The sequence below is a fragment of the Nelumbo lutea genome, chromosome 2 (assembly GCF_056320005.1).
Source record: "Nelumbo lutea isolate HS-2025 chromosome 2, American lotus-T2T, whole genome shotgun sequence".
Taxonomy (NCBI): Eukaryota; Viridiplantae; Streptophyta; class Magnoliopsida; order Proteales; family Nelumbonaceae; genus Nelumbo; species Nelumbo lutea.
Genome location: NC_142685.1, coordinates 36,017,294 through 36,033,280, shown reverse-complemented (window position 1 = coordinate 36,033,280; position 15,987 = coordinate 36,017,294). Strand labels below are relative to the sequence as shown.

The 15,987-nt window shown below is 34.3% G+C and overlaps 1 protein-coding gene and 1 pseudogene across 2 annotated transcripts; both read left to right on the top strand.

Moving 5' to 3' along the window:
* Window positions 1-3,178: 3,178 nt before the first annotated feature.
* On the top strand, window positions 3,179-7,091 carry LOC148869857 (uncharacterized protein At4g04980-like). Of its 2 annotated transcripts, none has more exons than XM_088967630.1 (6): window positions 3,179-3,455; window positions 3,936-4,110; window positions 5,946-6,111; window positions 6,218-6,382; window positions 6,481-6,633; window positions 6,723-7,091. In XM_088967630.1, the coding sequence occupies exons 2-6, from the start codon at window positions 4,088-4,090 to the stop codon at window positions 6,966-6,968; spliced, it is 753 nt and encodes a 250-aa protein (XP_088823756.1). In that variant the 5' UTR covers window positions 3,179-3,455; window positions 3,936-4,087; the 3' UTR covers window positions 6,969-7,091. The 2 variants fall into 2 exon arrangements, with proteins under 2 accessions (XP_088823756.1, XP_088823755.1); XM_088967629.1 differs by lacking the exon at window positions 3,179-3,455 and adding an exon at window positions 4,625-5,819 and having other exon boundaries at window positions 3,978-4,110.
* Window positions 7,092-10,453: 3,362 nt separating this feature from the next.
* Window positions 10,454-12,604, top strand: LOC148869856 (zinc finger BED domain-containing protein RICESLEEPER 2-like; annotated as a pseudogene).
* Window positions 12,605-15,987: the final 3,383 nt, after the last annotated feature.

Below are 15,987 nucleotides of genomic sequence, written 5' to 3'. Positions count from 1 at the left end.
AGGATTTAGTATTTGTTGCCAAGTGACCAGAAGGCCCAGAACTACTTGACTTTTACATGTTTTTTTAATGCAAATTTCTATTCTAGATTATGTTATTATATTTGCAAACATTTGTTATTTGACTTTTGTTATGGATATCTCAGGTTCGCTTAATTATGTTACTATATTTGTAAACATCTGTTTATTTGACTCAGCACAGTGAATGTATTTCGGTTATAACCAAATCAACTGAAATAACCGAAAAAAAATCGGTTTGGTTTTGAAGAAGTTCAGTTCTGGTTCGGTTTTCAAAAATACTATTCGGTTTTTAAAAGTTTGGTTTGTTTGGTTCAATTTTTCACCGAACAAACTGAATGCTCACCCCTAATGCCTCGTACCGATTGAGACATCTTATAACATATAACATGCAGTTGTGGTGCGAGTCCTTTTCCATCATGTCCTTGGGGCCAAACATAACTACCCTAGACTGTTGTCCTATTCCTTCTCTGCCAATTTTTTATAATGCTCTCACTATTCTATGTTGTACTTCCTCTAGTATATTCTTCTCTTGAAAGAACTTCTACGAATAACTATTTTGAAGAAACCTTGTTGCCAAGACTATCAACGAGGATAGGTTGATGACTACTCTACTGACCACATTAATGGTTCTTACCAGAGGGTGGGAAGGTAGTGGTTGGTCTTCCCTTACGCCTGAAGTGGACATCTTTTTGAAGTCCTCCAACCTTACAAACTCTTTAAAGTACCTCCTGTACTTGTAACAATCCATGATATTGTGTGGCACTGTCTAATGACACTCACAGTAATACCTACTTTGCTTCTCTTCCTCAATAAGTGGTTTGGAAATGTGTGGCCTCTCAATCATTCCATCCTTCACCAATTTGTTCGTGATTGTAATGACCTCCCTCTTTTCGCATGGGAAAGGTGGGTAGGGGATAACCACAATGAGTGGTCTTCCTTAACATCATCTTTTGCAAGATGGCAACCTTCCTTGTCTGCTCTTCACCATGTATACTTCCTCCAACCTTGGTTCCCACCTATGGTCTTCTCGTGTTTACTTCAAAGACCTATTGTTATTTGCATGCACTCCCATAACCTAGCAAGGTCTTGCATATTCGAATTCTCTAACTTTAACCTACTATATTCCTGATGCATTCTTCTACCAAATCAAACTCCAATACTTGGTCATCATGCTACTCTTGGGTGACACATCTAAATCTTTAAACATACTCATGCAACTCCGTCGTCGTCGTTGTCTCATGTTTCTCAAATTTACAATAGTTAGTTGTCTCCATGACAAATCACTTTTCCAAGAACCTTTCTACCAACTTGTCCTGGTTTTGGAAGTTTTTCGGCACAAAGTTGACAAACCAAGTGTAAGAGAAACCAATCAGAGTATTGGAAGACTCCTTTACCTTTAGAGCTCCGTTAATGGCATATGGTCCAAGTATGTCCACAAACTTTCTTACATGCTTTCGAGCATTCCTAGTTGTTCCATTGTATTGTTTCCAAGTAGAAAGTGGAAAATAGTCTAGAGGATAAGGTTCCTTGTACAAGACCTAATATGATTTAGTGGTGAAACCTCCAATAATAAACTACAAATAACCTACTGTCTCTTCTTTAGATAGCTGCTGGATCTTTTTGCATTACTTTTCTCCCACCATGAGAACTGGATCTAAGATTCCTACATCTGGAACATGGGATGTCGAGGTGGAAATTGCAGCTATCACTAAGCCAGCTCAATCGGCAACTGTTATTTTTACTCTCACTAAAGATGTGGTGTGACATTCATCTCTGAATCAAACTACTAGTGGATAGATGCTTTTGTTATGGAAGAGGGTTCTCCTATAGTTGCTATTTTGGGCAACATTGAAAACTTTCTTTTAACCAGTCAAAGAGTTGGTCTTGCTTTTTCTTGATCTTGGCAAACTTCTGGTGCTACAAATCTTCCAACTTTTCATGGAGTCCTTCCATCCCATAGCCTTTACTAGCAAGATTGACTAAATGGTTGTGAAACATGTCATCTTCTACCTGCTCAGGAGGTGATTATATAGGTGACTATAGTGAGATTTCTCTTCTAGTAAAGGTTGTGTGAAATCTCTTTCCTAACCAGATCTTTTCTTTGCGGCATCTTCTTTTCAAGATAGAAATAATAGATTCTTAACGTAAGGCAGTAGTAATGGTTGTTTTGGCTCTAAAGTTGAGAAGGAAATGAAAATGATAATGAAGAGAGGTTAGGGTTCGATTAGGGAAACTTAAGGAGAAGGAATGATCCCCTCTCCTATCAGAAAGACCTCTATTTATAGGAGAGAATGGCTTATACATGCATGGAATGAAAGATTCTAGAATCTTCCTAAGTAAGTTTTTTTAAATGCCTAGGTTAATTTGATAGGGTGGGGACCATCGTCTCTTTTTGTTTACATGTTTCCATGATTGCATTCTTGTACCATAGTCCAATTTTCACTAGTGTTCTAATAAGAAACCGTGATTCTTTCAAGGAGGAAATGGCCATAGTCGTCTCTCGGTGAATGGCCCAGTTAATCTTTGATAATATCGTGGCAATAAACAAGTCCATCCTCTTGCAAATGCACTAGAATATATATATCTACATTGTCGCGTAGGATGCTAACTAAGTGCCAAGCCATTTTGATTGTTTCTTCAAATGTATAGTTGAGGGAAGCATCAATTTGATATTTTCCTCCAACACTCCCTATTTAGGAAATTGATACTAAATAAACAAATTCAATTTCGATAGGCATATATGATTATCATGTTGTTATTAATTTACAAAAGTAACTATCATGTTGTTAGTTATATTAATTAAGAATACAATTAGTCCTTAATAATAGTAAATAGATTAAATTTTTAATTCTTTTCATTGCCTATGGGCCAATACGACCTACAATATTAATAAAAAATGGAATATCATATGTTAGAATTACATATTTAGCATAACTACATATTTTTCTCCTTTGAAGGGCGATAATTAGGGATCTATTAGTTGCTATGACCACATAAAGAACAAAACAAAACCGTTTAAGCTAAGTTCACCAAATAAGATCTTGGTAATAGGTAGGATTATGTGGAGAGACCTCCTAAATAAAGCTATTGACGCGTTCTTATCTTGTAATCAATTCTCACCTTAAAATCCTTCTTCAATTTCAAGCAATAAAACCCAACACAATGCAGAACATATTCATTTCTTTTTGCAAATATTGTTTTAATTCTGAGCGTTCATTTGCTTTGCTCAATATCCCTTCTCTTTAAACAATTTCTTTCGCTCAACCACTTACATCAACTTCAGAGTTAAACTGGTAGGGCATTTAGAAAACAATTATAAAAGCAATACTAGTCCCCCAACAATCTCTTTAGAAATATAATTTCAGAAAATACAAATGGCATTGAGAGTGCAAAACTCAAAACCACTTTTATTTCACCGTAAGTTGGGCGCTTTCGAGGTAGGGTCACTTTCATATGATTCTTTTTTCTTTCTCATTTTATGTTTGAATTGAAGGCAATTAAGTTCAAAATATTTTATCTGAGCAGCTACTTAGAAATTTTGAACCACATTTTTAACTCTTATATAAGATCATTATTATTATTATTCATTATAAAATTGTACCTTCAGAGAAAGAAAACCAATTATACGTGAAGTGGTACAAAAAAGATTGGAACACAATAATTTCATTGTGGTTATCATTGCATTTGAAAGCATGGATTTATTATTTCAGGTATAAATGTTTTGTTGTTGATAATAAATTCGCAAGGATGCATGCTTAAGGATTTCAACTCATTTCTATATGCTCTTACTCATGGAAATGATTCAACTGATATATAGTATCATTTCTTTATAGGACAATTATACCTCTATTAATAACCAACATGTTTTACAAGTAATTTGTAATGTGTTAATGTATCCAAAAAAATTACTAATGCAGGCATTCAAGGGCATTAATGTATCCAAGAGTCAAAGGGAAATGATGAATTTGATGAAAGAGAGTTTGTGGATGGACAAGAAGCTTTCAGTTAATGGTTGAACTTCAAAAGAACATCTTGGCCTTTAGAGATATTATTGATCTTCCTCTTTGCAATGAATACAATCAGATCAATGAGGTACTCTTACCATTTCTCAAAATTTGACAAGAATTTGCACTATTAAAGTTCTATGGAGTTTATTTCCATTTTGTTTATTTACTTTGTATCTTCTTGTAGTTGATGATGGGAATTTTATATGACCTCCACAAGCTTTATCCTAAAGTCATACCCAATACTCCAATGGGAAAAACTTATGAAATGTCTATAAATCAGGTTTACCATTTGTTACATAAAAGTCTATTGAAAATAATTTAATAAATGTATTCTTCATAACTAAAAGCTAATAAAATAAACGTTGTTTGTATAGAGTTTGGTGTTCCTCTATAATGCTCTTAAATCTATTGGTGATTCATGGGTTAAGAAGCATGAGTGGTTGACCAAACTCAAATGTCAGAAAGACAATGACATAAACATCAACTCAGATAAATTAGGTACACCATTAATTTTCTTTTCTCTTTGGTACACTAGCTAGAAATCTCAATACTTCATCGGACCAATAGTAACTATTTTTTGATTTATCATTGTGTTGAAGGTGAAAGAGTGTTAAGGAAGCTTGATAATATGATTAAGGTGGCAAATGAAATGCGCAATTTCATAGATGAAGAAGAAGGGAAGAATGATAACATTATAGAGGACTCGACTTTTGGAGATATCTTGAGTTAATCTTATACAAATAATAAAAATCCTTATCTTTATCAATTACTACAATTTCATTCCTTATAAAAATAAGGGAATTTTCTGATTTTTCTTTATTCACCACCATTTCTTTGGCCTCTTAGGCTCACCGTCACAAATATACTAACCTAATATTCTAATCCTACGATCCAAACAATAAAAAAATCTGAAGAATCGAGCTGATCAAATACAAACTCTGAAATACTACCACTAGTAAGGGCCGAGAGAGAACACGAATATGACAAAGACAAAAACAAAATACTAAAGGTCCAAATGTCTTGTTCAAGTGACACAAGCAATAGGGCTAGAAGTAGTACAAAGAAGTGCGCTTAAAAAATGAGTATCCCTCCAATGCATGTGATTCAAACGAGCAAGAAATCTAATAAACTAGAGTCGAAGAGTTGCGAATCAAAGACAAATTCTGAAGCATTACCAATACCAAGAGTCAATAAGGAAACTGGAGATAGTAAACACACAAATGAAATGTCAAAGGTCTTAATTCCTTAGTCAAGTCAAACAACAAGCAACAAAAGTGATGCACCTTATGAAATGAGTGCTCCTCCCATGTATGTACCACCACTCCAACCTACTTTGAAACCTGACGTATTAACACAACCATCAACACTAACCACACCTTTTGAAAATGTATTACCACAACCACCACTAGCATTAACATCAACAGCCCTAAACCTAGCCCAGTTTGCCCCACCCATAACTCCTTTAGATATAAAAGTAACTCCACCACAACCACCACCAATCCCTCCATCAAAAGAATCTATGTTGATGCCACAATCATCATCCATGCCTCTAATAGTGGGAGTAACTCCCCCACCACCTCCTCCACTTAATATAACAAAATCTCTACAACTTAAGAAAGCAAATACCAAGTTAAAGAGGTCAATGCACATGGGGAATTTGTACCGACTACTCAAAGGAAAGATGGAAGGATCTTATTTGGGTGGAAAGCCATCTCAAGGGAGAAATAATCAGATTGAGGGTTCTATAGGTGGTAAACAGGGAATGGCTGATGCAATAGCAGAGATGACGAGGAGGTATGAAATCATAAGCAACTAATTATTATAAATTGCAATGAGTGAATAGAGATATTAAAGAATTGAGTTAAATTTCTAAGATATTTTTTCATTCCCTTTTCTCATTTAAATTCCTTATTATCTTAGGTCAACATACTTCCAGCAAATTGAAGAAGATGTACAGAAGTATGCAACATCAATCATTGAAATGAAATCTGCAATCACTTCATTCCAAACAAAGAACATGGTTGAGCTGCTTAAATTCCACCAATACGTGGAGCTTCATCTTGATGACCTAACTGATGAAACTCAGGTCACTTCAACACTAGCATGTTGTTTTGATACATTTCTCCATCATCAACTTTTGTTCTTTGGTCACTTTAACTTTTGTCTCAAATTACTCAATTCTTTAAATATAGGTATTATCAAGATTTAAAGATTTCCCTATAAAGAAATTGGAGACGCTAAGGATAGCAGCAACACTATATTCAAGGTTGAATGCAATTGTTGTGAATCTAGAAAACTGGAAGGTAGTGGCTCCTTTGAGTCAATATCTTGACAAGGTTGAGTGTTACTTCAACAAGGTAAATTCTCATCATCAATGAGCGAAAAACACTCATATGTATGATTATCTTCCCCCATTGCAGAATCTTCATCAATAACTAAAGATGTAAAAATACAGATTAAGGGAGAGGTGGATGCATTGGAAAGAGAGAAAGATGAAGAATCTAAGCGATTTCAAGATCACAATATCCACTTTGACTTCAATATTCTAGTCCGAATCAAGGAACTGATGGTGGATGTTTCTTCTAGCTGCATGGATTTTGCACTTCAAGTAGGTCCCTTGAACAGATATTGCATGATTAATTGATTTTACTAAGACCAATTCTTTACTCTTTTCTGAGCATCTATCTATTGTTTTAGGAGAGAAGAGAAGCAAACACAACAACTAATAGAGAGACCATATCAAAGAATGGCAACCAATCTAGTGCATCTATTAATATGCTTTGGAGAGTTTTTCAGTTGGCTTTTCGGGTGTATACCTTTGCAGGTGGACAAGACAATCATGCTGACAGGTTGAGCAAAGAGCTGGCTCATGAAATACAGGCTGTTCTCAACACTAGTAATATATACCCTTCAAGAACTTCATTACCAAATGAGCATATATAAGCAATATAAATTTAATAGATTAGAACCACTTCATCACACCAATGCAGGTATTGGCATGTGGATTGTGTGCTTAGAATTAGATTTTGTAAAGTTAATGGTCTAATACAAGGATATTTAGAGAAAGGTAAAGGCCAAGTAAGGACCAACATGCAACTAAAAATATGAGCTTATGATCTTAGTAAACCAAAGGTATAATGGTTTCATTTATAATAATTCCTCAAAGGGGTCACTGGAGCACAGAAAAGCTTATCCATACTCCTACTTTCTGATCTTCTTTTTCAATTATTTGATTGTTGTCCCCTACATATTCTCTCATACTATTATAAACATATTTGGTGTTGCTTACAACTTGTTAGAAAGTTCTACTTCCACTAACTTTAATCCTTGTCCACAAGTTAGAGGTACTATAGTGAAAACCTCAATGGGTGCTTTATGATATAGGTAAAATCTACAATGTAGAAATTGCAGCATGAAGCGAAAAGGTGAACCAATTATAAAGTGAAATGTCATAGTTGGGATCTTTAGTGTTTTTAAAATCTTTAATATGATTGATAAGTACACCTCTGGATCTTCTATCCACTACTTGTTCCCACATCTATACCCACCGAACACCGCTATCATGTAATGGGAACATCTCCCTATGAATGAAAAGGGAGATATTCCAAATGTGCAATTGTCATGTCCCCTGGGTAGAGATGTGGGAACAAGTAGTGATAGCAGATCCGAGCCCGATAGGTACACCTAATGTTGTTAATGTGGTTGGTTAATATTGAGATTTAACGTGTTGCAAATATTAGTTTTTGCACCATAGCGAGACAAATCTAAGATATTCATATAGAAAATCAAGTTCTCAATTTCATTATGGAGAGTAAAAATAAGCGACCAACCAATTTCTTTTTGCTTGTAAAGGATAGGGAATTTTATTATTTCCAAAGAAAAATTAAAGCCCATATCTTGGTTTTCAAAATACATTGGATGCTATGCTTGTCCATGATACCCAAAAATCCACAACCCAATTTGACATTTAATCTGATTATCTTAGATTTGGATGATGTGTTTATGGATTTGACTCCATTCGATCCGATTAAAATTCAAATCCGATTATATTTGTAATATTTATTGATTTTAATATATAAATTTTATATATTTATATTTAAAATTATAAAAATATATTTTTATATTTTTATTATATATGAATTTACATATATAATAAATTTAGTTTGTTATATTTACATTAAATTATTATTTATAAAGGTTGAAAATTAATTAACTTCTTAATTTATTTTTATACTTTAAATATTTAAAGTGGAGTCAGATTAAATCTAAATCCTACCTAAGTCATTATGATTTGAATTCGAATCCTTGGTCTTCAAATCCAATTGGATTCCGAATCGTATTTGGATGAATGTTTTCAATAATCAGATCGGATTTGAACTTTGTTGAATTCAATCCGAATCCGATCTATTACAACCCTATTTAACACTAAGGTAAAACTATAATGCAATCTTTTTACCTTTCAATGGACAAAAAGTTTTCACCTACAAGCAAGATAATAGTGTCAAAAACTCTAATTTTCTAGAACAGTGCTTCCAACAATATTCAAAAACAATAATGGGAGTTCCATAACAGACCACATTAATGCTTCTCTATAGACGGTTGAAAGATACTTTTGAATCTCAATTTATAGGAAGAGAGTTCTATGCATGAGAAACTATTAACAAATTGGGAAATTGTCTTCAGATCGTATAATACAAGCAATGACATATCTAGTTCAGGAGCATACTTCTAAGTTTATGTTACATAATTTTGAAGTTCAAGTAACCAATAAGAAGTAGAACAAGTTAACTCAATTTTGGTTACATAAACGTGTTCGTTATAAAGTGGAAGAAAAAAAAAATTGCACAATTCCTTTGGGAAAAATCTCAAACAATTACACAGAAGAAGTTAAATACAGTCGCCACAATAATTACATATGATTAAATTGCAACCCATATTCTTCTACATTTTTTATATGGCTTTGAGTTTGTTATCATTTTCGTCATAAAATAGAGAAAATCTCTGTCCCTAGAACATGGTTGATAAGTGGAATCAGAGAAAAATATTTACAAAGAAATCAAATATAAATATTCTTAAATCTTAGCATAATGGAAATTGGGAAAAATAGAGAGCATTTGGCCATTTGTAAGATCTAGAGTTGTAGGTGAGTGTGGTTGTGATTCCATCCTAATTATTGGGCCAGTTGGATCAGATTAGGTCCACCACAAACCAAGCTATAAGAGTAGAAAGCTAATACAAGCTAAAAGGCCTAAGCTATTGTTTGTGAACAAGCAAATCCCAATGTAATGATAAATAACCCACCTGAAGTCTAGCCCAAGATTTAAATCAACATGATGTGCATTACTTAGCCATAGGGGTGTCAATTGACCAGTTTTGGGTTGGATCCAATCCGATCTAAACCTTATTAAATCGGATTTGGACGGTCCATTATAGTTGTTGGATTGGGCCAATCCAAAATAAAGTTGTCCATATTCTTATTGGTTCAAGTTGGCCCTAAACCAAAACCCCAATAGTTTTTTTTTTTTTTTTTTTGCCAAACCCTATCAATTTGAAACCATCGAAAGTCGAAACCAAAACCATCTAGACTCTAAAAGAAACCTTCAAAGGCTTAAAGTTTAGAACCTCTGTTCGAGGTTTGGAGTTTTGAAAATCCTGTTCAAACGTTCAAACCAGCTCCTCTCCAGTAGTTCTCTATCAGGTGGCTCTTCTCTTTGGTGATTTAAAGCAACTTTGCGAATCTAGAAGACCAGAACCAGGATTCACTCACTCTCTAGCAAGTATTATCTCTGGTGGCTCTTCCTCTTCGACGGTTTGAAGAAACTTTAGAAATCTAGAAGACTGGAACTAGGATTCTCTCGCTCTTTGGCAAGAATTCTCTCTAGCAGTTCTCTATCAAGTGGCTCTTCTCTTCAGCGATTCGAAGTAACTCTGGAAATCTGGAAGACTAGAAGCAGGATTCTCTCACTCTTCTCTATCAGATGGAAATAGTTTGCTTAATAGGTAATAGTTTGGTTTTCCTTGTAGCATTGACATCCTTTTTTTTTTCTTGTGGGGTTGACAGCATTCTCTAAAGTAATACCTATAGAATGTTTAGTACAGTCCTGGTAGCATCTTGATCCTTAAGAAAATCCACACTCTGGCGTGTCCATCCTATGATTTCTACCCATTTTTGGAGAATAAGCTCACTTTCGATTTATAGTAGAAGTGAACTTTTCCTTGACTATTATACTGATAGAGGGGGAAAAGGGGGGTTATTAGAAACGTATCTTCTACTAAGGTTTTTGCCCATTTTATATTCAATGTATCTTATGTTGAGGTTTTCAAATTCTATAGCATTTGCATTCTCATTTTCATCTTCTTAGTTGAATATTTAGTTGTTACAATTATGTATCTTATTTTTTGTTGTTTTTTATCTTTATGTATCAAGGATGAATTAACCTAGCATTGAAAATGTAAGCAATTCTTAAGATGTCAATGAAACATCTATGGCATCAAGTTCTAGTCAATGGAGGACTAGATCTAAAGCTTGGGAGCACTTTAAAAAATAAGATTGGATTATGGGGAGGAGAAAGTTGTTTGTATATATTATGGAAAATAATATATGGGAGGAAGTAGTAAAGGGACAAGCCACTTGTTGAGCCATTTACCAAGATGTCCTAAAATGAAGGAAATGTGCACTAGTGAACAACAAGCTGAAGTGAAGTTTAGATTTGACCAAGATAGGAGTAGAATGGACTTAGCAAAAATGATAATGAAGCATGAGCATCCATTTATCATAGTTGAAGAAGATTTTTTTTCAAATATTTGTCAATAATCTTCAACCATCATTTAGGTTTTTTTTTTCTAGAAATACAATAAAGAGTAATGTCATGCAGATTTACTTGGGTGAAAAGGAGAGGCTGTAAAAATATTTTGATGGTTTGGATTGTCAGATTAGCTTAACCACTATATGTGGACTTTGGAACATAATTTGGGGTGTTATTGTTTAATAGCACATTTTATAGATGATGGGTGGGAGCTAAAAAAGAATGTTATTGTATTTATGGTAGTTGATTGTCCCCATAATGGAAACACTCTATCTGAAGTTGTTATGGAGAGGTTGTTGACTTGGAACGTTGATAAAAAAAATGTTCTATAATAGTTGACAATGCCTCTAACAATGATGCTATGGTTAGGGAGCTCAGGAATTGGCTTTGTGTCAAGGGTTTGCTCCTATTGAATGGTAACATATTTCATGTGAAATGTATTGCTCACATCTTGAATCTTATTGTGCAAGATGGATTGGGAGAAATATCAACATTGTTGCATAAGATTTGAGAAAGTGTTAAATGTGTAAGGCTGACACCCCATAAGAAGCAACAATTTGACAATGCAAAAAGCCAAGCAAAAGTACAGTATAAGAGAATGGTGGTTGTTGATTGTCCAATGTGATGGAACTCCACATATGACATGTTGGACATAGCTTTAGAGTTGAAGGAAGCATTTTGTCGACTAGTCGAGCTTGATCATGACTATAAGAATCTACCATCTAATGAGGAATGGAAGATGGGGGCAGTGGTATGGGGATTGTTTGCAAGTTTTTTTACATCTACACAAGAAACTTTTCAAGTACTACTTCCCCAACCTTAAATGTATTTTTCCTGATATTTGAACAATCAAGCTTCTGTTGCTTCAGTGGCTAGAGAGTGAATATGAGTATGTCCATTCAATGGCAAATAGAATAAAGAAAAAATTTGATAAATATTGGGGTGAATGTTCTTTGGTGCTTGCGATTGTCATTGTATTTGATCCCAGATTCAAGATGGAGATTGTAACATATTACTACAATCTCATTTATGGAGAGACTACTGAGAGACATGTTACAAGAGTTAGAGAGGCAATGAAATGACATATATTCAAAGTATGTGGGTTTTGATATAAAGGATAGGTTACTTGCAGGCTCTAGTATTGCATCTTAGCTATTGAAGATTCATAATGCTATAGATTTTTTGAGTGGTTTTGATTGGTGGTTGATTGAAGAGCATCCGGAATGTTGTCTAGGGACTTAAAAGTCAGAGTTGGATTTTTATCTTGAAGAAAAACTATTTCCTAGAGGTGAAGATAGAATTTGATATTTTGAGATTCTAGCGAGTTGATGGTCCCAATTTTATGAATCTCTCTATATTGGCATGTGATATTTTGTCAATTCCAGTATCAACTATAGTGTCCAAGGGAACATTCAATACTAGGGGTTGAATAATGGATCAATAGTGTACTTCATTACTTTCAAAAATAGTGGAGGCTCTAGTTTGTGTGCAAGATTGGTTAGAAGCACCAACTACAAAACTTAAGTTAAAAATTGGATCTTCAAGAAGTTGTTCTCTCTCCTATATGTTTTTGTTTATTTATATGCTTTTGTTTCTAATATGTGCTTTTGGTTGTGCATTATTATGTTTTAGAATTGGATCTTGAAGCAGTTGCTACCTGTCCTGTATGTGTGGCTTCTACAACTAACATTAACTGAACATGTAAGTTATAACAAATAGTCTACAATTAGCTTATTTGATTTGCAAAGTGTTCATATTTACATAATTTGACTAGCAAATGATTTATTTTAGGAAATTGGAGCATATGCCATGCATCTAGGTTGGACACAATCTGAACTAAATTGTTTTACTATTTGTATAAGGGGAGGAGCCCCTTTCCCCACCCAATAGAAAATAAGCAAAGGATCATATAGAAAAATACCTCAGGGGTCCTCTGGTTTTCTATTTTCTTCTATTATTCTCCTTGTCTTTGAAATCCATTGACATAACAACCTCCATGCATTAAGAATGCCACATTCCTTTAGAGATTGGACATATTGTATTTATATATGGTATTGATTAATACACATCAAAGCTTCTCCAGAATGGATCGAATTTATGTGCCAGTAACATACAATAGGTTTGTTGATGTATGGAAATTGACAAATGGGTTGAAGTGAAAGAGTGAATTATATGTCATAGTTTTCTAGTTTCTTGAAATTAAAAAAGATCAAGGACTATGGGTTACTGAGGTGTGATGACTGATCTAATGACAAGATCGATTTAGTGTCATAGTTTTCTGTTTAAACTTCACTCTGTACATCTACTGCTATAAGGGTTTTTCTCTATGAAGCTCAGTCTTGGAACTGTTTATATACTCTCTTTCTCACTCCCAGTCTCCTTATCTATCTCTCTCCCTCTCTCAATATCTCTTTAACTCTCTCTCCACATCTCTCTATCCCTCCCTCTATCTGTCAACCACATACTAACCCTCTCTATCTCAATATCTCTAACCCTCTATTAATATATCCTTACTTATCTCTTCATCTCTCTCTCCCCTCTCTCTCCATCAGCCACATACTAACCCCCATTCAGTCATGATATAACATAATAACAGTCTTTGTGCTTCTAGTATCATAATTGATTTTTGGTTCTATGGCTATAATAACAAACCTCATGCCCACTAAAATCTTTCTAATTAGGTCATATTACTAATGAAAATGACACTCATGCCCAATTATTTCACATTCAGTCAGTATACTCACTTTTCTATTAGTCATTTGGTACACTAGCTTGATCCATGCAAAACTAGATTGACCACTCATCATAGTTGATGTTAATGGAATGACTGAAGAGGGGTAGCCAAGTCAACAAGGTCCCTTCAGTTATGGTAAAAGATAATGAACATGATGGGATGTGCAAGATCAGTTATGGAAAATGAACATTCATGATAAATTATACATTGATGGGAAGGTTTATCATTGATGAGTAGCAATTACCTTATGAAGGTCAGTTATATCATTGCCACTCATAGCAATTATCTTATGAAGACCAGTCTAGGTTATCTTTAATATGTTACAAGAAGTTTTGGGCCTAGAGGCAAATTTTAGCATGATTGCATATTAGTTTTGAGAAATCCTGATAAATTTATGGTTAGGTTGGATTTTTCCATAGGTAGTTTAAATTGCATGTATATGGGATGAGGTGTTTCTTGTAACCTTGTTTCTCCTAACAAACTTTGTGGCAGAATATCTGATTGGAAATAGGTAATTATGTAGAGAAAAGAGTGAATGCTAATGATAATAACTTTTGAACATTTTCTACTTCAAGTGCCAATTAGGTACACCACAGAAATCCAAAAAAACTGTTTGAGGTTCATTTTCTATCTCCCCGATGCCTAATACTGAAGCAAAACCTATTGGTGCCATTACTAACACCTGGAATTACATGCTTTTCTTTTCTCAATTATACTTTTTGTTATCTTACCTCCTAGTGGCATTAACCCATTCACTTTCTCAATAGAGTGGATAGATATATGGTATATCTTGATACATCTGATAAATAGTAAAAATTTTATTGAAGTTTGCTTAATATTATTGATGTTAGTATCCATAATGATTTTCTAGTGATAAGGGTGATTCACTAAATTTTTATGAAAAAGGAATTTAAAAGGGTCACCATGGATTCCATTCCATGGGGATGTGGAGTGATAACTGCTTTTTCTCAATCTCATTGTCTACATCCATGAATGCCACTAGAAAGGGATAATTGAAATTGAATTTTGATGATTGTTCGGTTGGAAATCTAGGTCTATCTTTTATAGAAGAGGTAGTCAGACATCAAAGATGGTAACAAGAAAGTTATACCCATTAGGATGGGAAGATCTGGTAGTTGGAGACTTGAAGGAAGCTCTCCAAGAACAAAACTTTTTCTTGTTACTTTTTGCAAGGTTTGGAGTTGGTATATATACCCACCAGGATGGGAAGATCTAGTAGTTGGATGTCCTCTAGTTGTCCTTGGACACTTTCACATTAAATTCAAGAAGCAAGGCCACCAACATATTAGACTGAATATCTCACTCATGTAGACTCCAAGATTGGAAAATGACCTTGTTGACTCTCTTGTATGGGGAGGTGTAAAAGGACACTTAGATGCTATTTCTTTTTATCTTTCTTCAGATTGTTAGCCTTTGTGCTGCATTTTAGTCCCTTGATCTTCATAAGAGGAAGGCTTATCATTTACCATAACTGATCTTCATAAGATAATTGCTATGATGAGTAGCAATTATACGTAAGAAAACAGGGTTCCTTCATAAGATAATGAACATGATGGGAGGGTTTATCATTTTAGTCCAATAGTCGATCAAGACTACAATCAATCTTGAATTCAAAAGAAAAGAAAAAAGAAATTTTAGAAATGAAGAAGAAGAGAGGGAGAAAAGAAGAAGCACATGAAGAGATTTTGAAAAGAGAGAGAGGGTTGATCAGTTGATCTGTCGACCCACTCTTAATATTTATATATGTTGACTAATTGTAAAAGGGTTGAATTGCCCTTATTGCTTACATGGCAAATAAACTAATAATAAAGCTGAAATAACAAACTATAATAACAAACTGAAATAACTACCAACTAACAGTGACATAACTAACAAAAATTAAACTAATAAAAAATATGCTATGCTGCCATAGGAACATAGTGGGGACCATAGTAGTGGGATCCACATCAATGTTCTCTACACTCCTCCTCAAGTTGGGAATAGATATTTGTCATTCCCAAATTGCATAGGTCTGCCTCTAACTTCTTCCTTGGAACAACCTTGGTGAGAAGATTTGCGAGTTGCATGCTAGAGGTGATATACAGGAGACATACTTCTTGAGACAAAACCCTTTCTCTGAAAAAATGTCGGTTGAATTCGATATGCTTAGTTTTGTCATGATGTACCAGATTATGAACTATATTAATAGCAGCCTGATTATCACAATACAACATTAAGGACTTCTCATAAGCAATACCCAACTTCTCAAATAATGACTTCAGCCATAGGATTTCAGCCACACCATTAGCCATAGATCTATATTCAGCTTTAGCACTAGAACGAGAAACAACATTTTGTTTCTTACTCCTCTAAGAGACAAGGTTACCTCCTACAAAGGCACAATATCCAAAGGTAGACCTTC